We start from the raw sequence: 10,897 nt of genomic DNA, 5'->3' as shown, positions 1-10,897 counted from the left end.
GGTCCGAGTACTTGCAGAAGCTTCTTCAGCCACTGAGGCCAGGACTAACAGTCCATCCAGCTCACCTGAAACAGTGAGACAGCTTAGAATCCCCTGGTGGCAGGAACTGCACTCTAAAAGACACAGTGCATGCTTGGGGGCCCAGAGGCATCAGAAGGGATGCTGTGAATTGGCTCAGGATCAAAACTGAGCACAGATGTATAAGCTCTGGGAAGTGGAAGTTGCGGGAGCAGCATTGTTGAAAGCCCAACAGCTTTTTGTTGCACCTGCTCACTGAGGGATCACTTGGAACTTGGACCAGATTGTCTGACCTGACCCACCTTCAACCCTTGGCAGCCTTCTCAGACCTGCTTTGGACTGGTCCTTCTGAACTCAGAGTAAGACTGCTCTCTCCCTCCCTCGCATTGGTGCCTCTGGGAGACGAGGAATCAGATGCAGAGCCAGACAAGGCCCGGGAGGTTGCTCCTGCAGAGAAGTTGCAAGTAGCAGAGTCAAGCCCTTTCCTGCCAGCCGAAGCTGAGCCAGATGCTGGGAGAGCCTCCAGCAGCCCCAGATGAGCTAAGTGATGAGCCAGCTGCACAAAGAAGACAAAGGCAGAGGCAGCAGCTGAGTGATAAAAGAAGTGTCCTCACTGCAGCTTGATAGGGCAAAAGGCTCTGCAAGCTAGAAACAGCAACACCAGAGGAGGACTGAGTCTTTGCAGGATCCTAGTCACATTAGCAAGGACGCCCTATTTAAACCCTGCCTTGGGCTTGGCTATGCCTGGATGCAATGAGTGTATTTCATAGGAGAGCTCCATGCGCCTGACTTTCTGCTTAGTTCCTCTGAACCTCGATTCCTAGCCTGTCTCCTGGACTCCGACTTCAAACCTGCCTGAATATGTCTCTGCCTGTCACCTGTTCTGCCTTTGGACCTGCCTGACCATGCCTCTGCCTGCCACCTGCCCTGACCTTGGACTGCCTGACTACGTCATAGCTGATACCTGCTAGCAGCACAGCCAGGGAGGAAAGTGGGCAAGGGAGACTCCCATGAGAGCTGGAGAATCTTCCTGCCAGGGACAGAGAGAATGGAGCAGTGTCCTCCTTTCCGCCCCTTTCTGACGCTGCATCCTCTGACCCAGAGCTGGAAACACAGGAGGCAGCAGGGATTGATAAAGGAAGGACGGCTGCCAACATGGAGCTCCTGACTTCAGTCTGAAGCGAGTGGATTATTGTATTTGCTTATTTAGGAAGCATGCAGACCTTAAGTCTTCTGCTTTTCTGCATGATCCCTACTGAGTTAACTGGTCTCCAGTTATTATTCTGTGTGAAGGACTTTCTGAGCAACGAGCAAACTGCACACTGTTGAGTTTACAGAAGTTTAAAAATGGAAATGGCTAGATTTGCCTCAGGGACATGAGACAGTGGCTTCCCGTCATAAGTCAAACCTTGGAATTTAGAACATTTTATAACGTGGGGTTCGTTGCACTTATCAGAATCAACCCTTAAAATCTAGCGCTAGAGTTAAGTCCCTTAAAAACTACACACAAGCACAAGAGTCTGAGGCTGAGTTGCTCATTATAACTGAGAGGTAAGTTATAATGTTGTTCAAGAATAGCATTGCTCTATTAGTCCAAGCTAAAGAACCTAACACAGCATAAATGAAAGCATCACTAATTTGGAAGATGCATAGCCATTTTGATTTTAAGTATTAAACACTGTTCTATTAATTTGAGACATTTTACCTTCCTTCATTTTATGTAAGCGCTCTTGGGGCAACCAATTCACACCATACCGCCTCCTATCAATTGGCCTAAGGTACAGATAATGTAGGATGAATGTTAATCAGGCAGAAATGTATGCTTACACCTTCTTGGATGGATATTTATAGATGCTTACCAGAGACATGTAAGACTATGTTAATTGATAGCAAAGAAACAACTGCAGGTCCTCTCAGACTCCCAAAAAGGACTACAGGCATCTAGAGTCTGCCTGGCATATGGGCCTAGCACAGTTACTTCGAGGGGAGGGGGACGAGGCTGGACACTTCTCATCTAAAATGTTAACTTTAGAAAGTCCCAAACCAGAATGACTGAGCAGTGTTTTTAATGTCCATTTTAAGGGAAACTATCAAAAAAGTGACAAGGCACATATATCTGTATTACACAAAACTGGATATTTATTGTAAACAAGGTATAAAGTACAATATAAGAAATATTGTGCAAAATTCTAAAGTAGTCACAAAATAGATATTATACCACTCTCCAGCAGTTTATTCTTCACCAATAGTGTAGAAGATGGAAATAACCACCAAGAAAACTGGTTTTAATAATCATGGTGTACTAATTTGGTATCTTGACATCCTTTCGCTTCTCAAACAACCCCTCATTTCCGATTTAACACATCATAACATCTTCAACATATAAAGGCCACTTAGCTTACGACAGATGTATATCTTCCAGAGCAATATTTTCAGAAAGTAGCGTAACATACTACTCTTGTCCTTCCTCCACAAAACAGCCTCCATTTGCTCTTAAGATTACATTTTAAACAAAGTGCACTGTAGCAAGATTTGAAAAATTCAACGGTACAGAATGTCATTGTATAAACGAAACCATAAGCAACGTAGAAGCAGACGCATCAGAAGATGCTGAAGTACAGCTAATAGCACTAATCATGATGTTTTCAAAAGGAATAGCAAAAATATTATCAGATGTGCATGAAATGGATCAACTTTGGGTTTGTCAACCTTCCCCATCCATGTGACATTTCCTGAATCAATTCAATGCCTAACATTTTAAGTTGGCAAAATTAGCTACATTTGATATGCTAAGGGATGGATATAATCACAAGGCTGATAACCAGAGTTTCACCACTCTGATGACTGGACCTTGAACAACAAAGGATGACTGGGCCTTGAACAACAAAGGAGAATGAATCAAACATTATCTGCTGCCTAAAAATGAGGTTACAGCACTTTGGTATAACTCACATTACCTGGTTCTGTACTAGACTGTTTATTCCTCTCCGGGTTTAAGCCTAAGAACATACATCTGGCTTATACTTGGGTTGATCTATAGTGCATACAAGTGGTTTTCCTGTGTTAAGAATTTCACTCTTGCTTGACACTTACATTTCTCTGTTCCCTGCACAAGAGAAACCGACTGTCCCCTATGACTGTTTTTTCCCCCAGGAGTACATCAGAGTCATCACCACTGTCTGTTCTAACAGCCATCAACGGCTGACACTGTAGAACCACAGACTTATTTTGAAAGTTGGTTTGACATTATGCCAATCATAGTAACAACAGTTATTTGACAGTATCTTCTGATGGCAATACTTCACTTTGCAGGTGCAGCATTAGGTGGTACAACAATATCATTTAGCTTGCTCACTTCCATTTGCCAGTTTGGTAACTTCTTAGCTGATAAGTGGCGACGTGCATGTTTCGTTAAGTGATCGCTCCTCATGAACCGACGATTGCACATAGGGCAGGCAAATTTTTTCTCACCCGTGTGCGTTCTGCGATGGCGAGACAGTTCATCAGAACGTGCAAACCTCCTCTCGCAGCCTTTCCAACTGCAACTGAACGGCTTCTCTCCTAAAATAGAAACATCAGAAAACAGAGCCATGAGCATTTCCTACTGCAACCATTCAAAGGAGGGCGGGGGGACACCAGTAAACTTTTGCAGGTAGATTCAGGCCCCTTCGGCACATGCAGAATAATGCACTTTCAACCCACTTTTACAATTGTTTACAAGTGGATTTTGCGATTTCGCACAGCTTGAAAGTGCATTATTCTGCATGTGCCGAAGGGGCCTAAGTACCTCTCGGATTATACATAAGAACAAATGCAGCCACTTTCCAGGCTACATTCAAATCATCCTTTGGGTTACTCTTTACCAACTTCAGTTTCACTGATGATTATTAATAGGAAAACATTATGAGAGTTGTTCACTGTCCCCAAACCAGACATTTTTGCATAAACACTCATAAAATGTATTAAGACTTATTCAGGAAGAAAGCAGGAAGAAAGTTCACCTTCCATAACTACAGCAACAGGCAGGGGAAGGCAGAGTGGCTGCATGGGCTTTTTTTCTACTTCTGATACTTATTTGGAGCTGTGTGTTTTAAACTCAAGTTTTCTACCTCCTTATCCCTGGAAGAACAAGAAACTCTGATGCCAAGGATTCAAGCCTGCGTTGCTGCTTGGATCTGTTGTGCAAAAGCAGCTTCAAGTATAGACAGGCTCTATGATGTAACTCATCTTTGATCAGAGTCATGTGAAGATTTACATTAATTCCCTCCGCTGCCCCTGTGCATTCTGCTATTCCTAGCTGTTGCCTGCCTAGCCATTTTCTAAAAGCAAAGACAAGAAGTAGTTTCTTTTTCTCATCAATTGAGAAAATGCAATTGTTCCTAGTTAATAGTTCCTATTTCACCTATGTAGATAAATGTAAATAAAAGAATAAACAAACTTTGGCCTCATTGGTAAGTTGTCTGCAACACCAGATCTAGAAAATCTCACCACCAATATGGATGACAACTGTGTTTTAAATTTCTGGTATGTATAAATTTACCTGTGTGAGTTCTCACATGGGCTTTCAAATGGGAACTCTTGAAATAAGTTTTTCCACATCCCGGATAGTTACAAATATGACTTCTTATTCTCAGAGAATCAACGGATGGAGTGATCTTCATTGCAACAGGAGTACAACCCAGAGCAGGAGCAATAGGAGAAAGTCTGGTGCCATTAGGACTGATTATGGGAGCTTTAGGATTCTGAACGACAGTCTGGGGCACGACAAACATAACAGCTCCTTTGGGAACCTGAGTTCCCATAAACACCATTGGCTGGCAAAAGTTTGATGGTAGTTGACTGCAAGGGGGGCTGGGAACTACTGTTGTCACAAGGGAGTTGTTAGCAGACAGTGGAACCATCTGACAGACTAATGGCATAGAAGGGACTCCGCCAGCTTGTACAGGAGATGTAGGAACTACCAGCGAAGGAGGCAGCTGCGCTGATCCATGGACTGGTAGGGTACAGTTAAGTGCAGGCTGGGCAAAATGCACTGGGTTAACAGTTAGCATCGGACATATTTTATCTTGCACATCAGGCAGCTTGACATTTGCAGCAAGCGCAGTATTCAGTGACACATTTTCACACGGTGGATTTTCACTTGCTGCAGCATCATCCTGTTGACTTGTTTTCTTCTCGTTACCATCCTGACAATTCAGAATGCTGGCTGCTCTCGAGGGACAGGTTCTGCAATTGCAAAGCTGAGCATCCGCGGTGTGGCGAATAACACTTGTTGCCTGAGCTTTCATCTCTCTTGATGCTGAGACTTTGTCAGTCTCTTTAACAGCAGAGGGAGAAGTTTGACCGGACATGTTAGTAACTGACTTGCTCTGTACAGCTGATGGTGATGCCGGATTAATTGCTTGAGACATTTCAAGGTCAGAAGGGCTGTAGGGCGGAGTCAAACACTAGAAGAACAAAAACATGGTGCAGTGAGCTATCTATGCAGCATAACTATTTAGAACGATTTAAGAGCTGTAGAAGATTGTAATCATGTGTAAGGATACTTCACAAGTATCAGGGAACTAACTGGGGCTTACTTTTAAATGAACGTGTGTATGAAGGGCTATAATAAATAATGTAAGTAACATAATAAAACTTACAAAGGCTGATATTGCATGAAAGTCAACAGCAGGTTGCAGGTTATCCTCGAATTCTTCTGATATATCTGATGCTGGAGTTATCGGTCTCAATTCAACATACTTCTTGTAGTCTGATTTCCAACTGCAGCTCATGGATATCAGAGCCTCCACAGCTTCAAAATCACTTTTTTCAGTGGTTTTATTCCAAGAACACTTTTTAACTTGCTGCTCCATTCTTTCTTCCTGTGAGAAAAATGGAAATACTTTTTAATTATCTACCACCAACAGTTGATGAATAGTGATAATTATTAAAACAGCTTGACTTAACCTGTCATGTAGCAATCCTACACCCAATTACTTGGGACTAAGCTCTTGCCAAATGAACTGAAACTTAATTCTAAGTAAACATGCATCAGGTTGAGCAAACAGAACAATATATGCAGAGTCACAGTGGGGTAGTGGTTAAGAGCGCTGGACTCTAATCTGAAGAACCAGGTTTGATTCCCCAGTCTTCCACATGAGTGGTGGACTCTTATCTGGTGAACTGGATTTGTTTCCCTACTCCTATACATGAACTTGTAGGATGAACTTGGCTACCGGTAGTCACACTTCTGTGGAACTTGGCTGGGTGAACTTGGTTAGTCGCACTTTTTTGGAACTCTCTCAGCCCCACCTACCACAAAAAGTGCCTGTTGTGGGGAAAGGAAGGAGTTTGTAAAAAGCTTTGAAACTCTTCACAGGAAAGTGGGGTACAAATTCAAACTCTTAAATCCTTAAAACTCCAATGTTTAACAACTGTCCCTTCAAAAGGACTGTTTCTTTCTAGCTCAGACATCCATAAAGCCAGTGACCATACACAATAATTGCCCCCTATGATTCTGTAACTTAGCTGTGTACTGAAACTTAGTTCTCAAGATAATACAGCAACAGTTCCTATTTTAACCAATTATCTACTTTTATTTTTAGCTGTTAGATCACAGCCAACATATGGCAACCCTATAGGGTTTTCAAGATAACACAGTAACAGAGATAGTTTGTCGTTGCTCACCACTCTGTGTAGTGATCTTGGACTTCCTTGGTGGTCTTCCACCAAATTACTAACTAGGGCTGACCCTGCTCAGCTTCTATAATCTGAGAAGACTGGGCTAGTCTGGTTGCTTAAATAGATCATTGCTAAGTTATATCCTGCCTTCCAGGGGTAGGGCAGGAAATAAATGCAATAAAATAAAAATTCCAGTTCAATCAAGTTCTGATTAAATCCCATAATTAAGCAGAAATTTTTAATTAGTTTATGGATCAAAAGCCAGAAATGCCTATCTGTCACATTATTATTTGGAAGAAGAAGAAGACTTTATTTACAGTCAATGACCAGATGTTATTATTTGGAAGGGTCTGTTTTAGTTGAAACTATTTTCAACAAGCTGAAGTTTTAAATAATTAATAGAAAGGGAATCTTTGGAGGGATTATGGTAGGTTGAAAACCATTAAACATAAATTTGTGAGTTCTATGCTCAACACAAACAAAACAAGCCCTGTGGTTATGCACAACAGTTGTAATTCTGTGTAATGGATCTCCAGTCCACCTGACACAGAAAACATCCTTATTCTGCATACTTTAGAGTCCTGCAACTTTGAATTGTCCCACTGAAGGTCAAACAGTGGTATTAACAATGGATTTTTGCACAAGGTTGTTTCTTCCACTTCAAACAGGGTTTCATTTTAATCTTGACCTATTTGAGGTTATTTTTATTGTATTATATATACATTGACTGTGTTATATTTATAACTGTTGTATTATATACTATCTGTAAGCTGCCCTGAGCATGGCCTTCAGTTGGGACAGGGTGGGATAATCATTGGAGTCCCTACACACACAATGCCATTTCCTCACGTGTAAAGCACTTTTCAGCTGTGCAGCTGCATACTGTTGCATTCACTTGGATTTTATTTATTAAATTCCTTTCTTCTGGAGAAAACTGGACAGTCTGTATGCCTGAGTTAAATGTGCTAAGCTTCGACGACGTTGCTGCATATCATGTGCCTGCAAATCAAGTTATCGGGTCCTATAAAAAATGTGCAAGCGTACCACTAAAACCACCCCGATAAGCAACACATGCACAAGAACCCTGTAGATCAGCCTGACTAGAGAAGACTGTTCTCATCGAGACCTAGGAGGGGCAGAGCAAGGCACAGCGAAACAGGAAAATTTCCCTCCCAGCCAGCGAGACTGAGGGCGGATCAGCCGGGGGCAGGGAGATCCTCGCTGGCAGCCGGATCTTGGCGCGGAGCCACGTTCACCTCAAACAGCCTCCAGAGTGACTCACTCCGAACACTCCAAACAGCACGCATTCTCCTCCAATGAACAGCCGCCGCTCTCCTCCCATTGGTCACCCCGGACAGCCAGCTCGGGAGCCGATTGGCAGGCGCCTCGGTGAGGGGGGCCATGTGAACAAAGCGTGATCAGCGGCTGCTCCCCAGCGCTGGGGAAACGTGAAGCGGGAATTGCCGCGCGGCAACCTTTCACCCACTTCTGCCGAGCTCTGCGAGGCCCCGCCTGTCCCCACGCCCACGCCCGCAGGCAAGGCAGGCCGGAAGAGATGCCGCCCGCAGCTGCCGGGAAGGGCTGACGAAGCCCGTCCGCAGCACATATCGGCCAAGGCCTGCAGCCGTGCACAGAGGCGTGGTAGGACACGGTGGCCTTGGACTCCCTCCTCCCACTCCCCAGTTTGTGCTCTTTCTGCAATGCAAATTCTTGGTGGCACACCCACCCACCGCTTCCTGCAGCAGGATGAGAGAGCCAATTGAAATGCCACTGCAAGGAAAAGAGAAATCCCTGGCAACTTACACGGACCAGCTTCCTGCCCGGAACCCGGTGGGTGTCGGGCAGAAAAGAGCCTGTAACTGTATGCACGCTCGCATTCCCAATTTATGTGCACTTGGCTTGGCCCCATCTGAATGCGTGGCAACTCATCAGCTCAGGCGTGCCTAAATGCACGAAACGAGGCTGCGAATGTTGCACACAACCACGCACAGCCACGAGCTTAAGTGCGCTTCGTGGTGCACTAATGTGGTCTTCTACTCGAGAGTAAGCGCCAAGGAATGTATTAGGTTCTGCAACAATATTTCCTCATTCTGTATTTATCGTGGAATTGAAAAAAAGGCTTGGATGGGTTTCTCGGGAGAACTGACTTGGCGCGGGCAAGCGGTAGACCTGCTCAGATTCGAGGGTGGTAGACCATGCGCTTCCCAGCCGCACCCAGTAAAAGAGGGTAGAAAGAACGATGCAAACTATGCCGGGCGGGGCCAGTAGGAATGAAGAACGAGCTTTTTGTTGTCCAGGGTCCCTAACCATCAGGACAATTAACGTGGGGCGCCCGTGCCCATTTCCTCGGCTGTCTGCACCCTTCACCTCTGCCGCGCCCCGTCCATCCTCGTCTTTTCTTTCGCGCCCGCCCTCCAGACCGGCCTCGCCTCCTTCGTTTCAACACCCCCTGAGGCCCCGCCGCCTTGCCCAGCCCCGTTCGACCTCCTTCAACCTGGACTTCGGCTCCCTGCCCCCCCCCCCCCGCGCCGCCTTCTCCGTGTTACCCGACGGCTGGCCTCGCCCACGGCACCCGCCCACGCACCCCACAGCCTCGCTCATCCTTCCCGCCATTAGTCAGCCGCTTTCCCCGCGCCCCCTCTCCCCCCCCCCCGCATCGTGTCCGCCATCCACCCTTCTTGATGCCGCTCCCTTTCCTGGAAGACCCCGGAACCTGTCGCTTCCCTCGTGTCATTCTGCTGGATTCACACGTGAGCCCGGCTGAGGCCAAAGTAGGATTTCTTTTTTTCTGTCTCGGCTAGAGCCCTGCTTAAATCAAGCACTAAATACTTAAAAACAATAAACTACACTAATGATAATGTTTTTGTGCCTCGGTCAATGGCGAGGATTCCCTCTCAGTGCATCCTTCACACACCTGGGTGGTCAATCCGCCAGACCCCCCCCCCTCCCCAGCATGTCCCTGCACGCTCCCCCATTTGCCAAACAACGGGCTCTTCTTGCTTTCTCTCCCAAGTTGGGGTCGCCAATATGATCCTCCCCATGGAAATCCTCTCCCTAGAAACCGACAAAAAACATTTTTTTCAAAACCCTCCCCGTTGCGCCCCAGTTCCTTAGCCTCCTCGTCGCAAACTCCAAAACGTCTTAACCAAAAAGGGCTCCCCTCCACGTTGTCCAAAGGACACCCACAATCTTTCCGCCAAACCGCGGCACATAATTCTTAGATACTGCAGAGATAATAATAATAATTTTTAAAAAACCAACAACCTCACACGCTACTCATTCAATTATTCCTCCCTGCATCGCCTTTTTGGAAAAATCATCCTTTTGCCTGCTCCGAAAAAGCCAAAATCGCATCCACTTAAACCAAATCCTAGCTCGAAGATGCGAGGGGCGGTGGTTGTTTTCCTCGCTTCAGTCTCACGCCCCACGCCCCGTTTCACCTTGCAAACATCAAACATAGTTGTACTTACAGCTACCTGGAAACTGGACGCTCCAAAATTCAGCATGGTCTTACTGGAAGCCCTTTATTTGTGTCCCCAGCCCTGGCTGTTGCTAAGCGCCTTCTCTCTCCCCCCGCCGCCCCGGGCGCTCTCTGCTGGGTGCTGCCTTTATTTTTCTCTTTTTGCAGCTCCCCATTCAGGTGGCGGCTCCCCAGTTCGGCATCGGGGGAGGCGGGCGCGGGAGGCGGCCAATCGCCGGCAAAGGTGTGTGTGGCCGCGGCCAATGGGCGAGCGGGGGCCACGCGTGATCGGCGGCTGCCCAGCGGCGTGGAGAGGGAGTCAGCCCGGCGTGTACAGAAACCCGGCGGCGCGTCCCGGCGCAGCCCCTGGGTAAGTCCCTGTTGCTGGGCTGAGTCAGTGTCACGTCCCTGCCCGCCCCCTTCCTGCTCCGGATCTCTGTGGGAGAAGGGAGGTGGTGGGCTATGACAAGGATGTTTTGCTTCGCGAGTGAAACAGCTGGCAGTCAGGAAGGGCTGTCGTCTCCTCTCCCCCCTCCTGCCTACATAAACAGATCTTTAGAGGATTTGGGCCCGGCTTGCCAACCAATGGGGTTCTCCAACCTCCCTTTTTCCCTGGACACCGTTTTCAATCCTCCCACATCATCATTTTTGTTATAACCCAGTGAAATGGCATGTGGGATCTGAAAGTTTGCACATTGGTTATTCCTGATAAAAAGGATTTACAGGAGCATTTGTTTATACCTCACTTTTCTTCCC

The 10,897-nt window shown here is 46.4% G+C and overlaps 1 protein-coding gene across 2 annotated transcripts; it reads right to left on the bottom strand.

Moving 5' to 3' along the window:
* Positions 1-2,135: 2,135 nt before the first annotated feature.
* Positions 2,136-10,480, bottom strand: KLF10 (Kruppel like factor 10). Of its 2 annotated transcripts, none has more exons than XM_048508372.1 (4): positions 10,158-10,480; positions 5,661-5,882; positions 4,559-5,465; positions 2,136-3,579 (listed from the first exon to the last, which is right to left on the bottom strand). In XM_048508372.1, exons 1-4 carry the CDS (start codon positions 10,185-10,187, stop codon positions 3,320-3,322), a joined length of 1,419 nt encoding a protein of 472 aa, XP_048364329.1. In that variant the 5' UTR covers positions 10,188-10,480; the 3' UTR covers positions 2,136-3,319. The 2 variants fall into 2 exon arrangements, with proteins under 2 accessions (XP_048364329.1, XP_048364328.1); XM_048508371.1 differs by having other exon boundaries at positions 10,152-10,479.
* Positions 10,481-10,897: the final 417 nt, after the last annotated feature.

This window comes from Sphaerodactylus townsendi, linkage group LG09, assembly GCF_021028975.2.
Source record: "Sphaerodactylus townsendi isolate TG3544 linkage group LG09, MPM_Stown_v2.3, whole genome shotgun sequence".
Taxonomy (NCBI): domain Eukaryota; kingdom Metazoa; phylum Chordata; class Lepidosauria; order Squamata; family Sphaerodactylidae; genus Sphaerodactylus; species Sphaerodactylus townsendi.
The sequence above is the reverse complement of the archived record's forward strand: the minus strand, read 5'-3'. Positions and strand labels throughout refer to the sequence as shown.

Bases quoted from the DNA above. Each gene is read 5' to 3' on its own strand.
- KLF10 (XM_048508371.1), bottom strand. From the start codon at position 10,187: ATGCTGAATTTTGGAGCGTCCAGTTTCCAGGTAGCT. The intron at 5,466-5,660 runs GTAAGTTTTATT...TTGTTCTTCTAG, and splicing joins TTCATGCAATATCAGCCTTT to TGTTTGACTCCGCCCTACAG. The intron at 3,580-4,558 runs GTAAATTTATAC...TTTCTATTTTAG, and splicing joins CCATGTGAGAACTCACACAG to GAGAGAAGCCGTTCAGTTGC.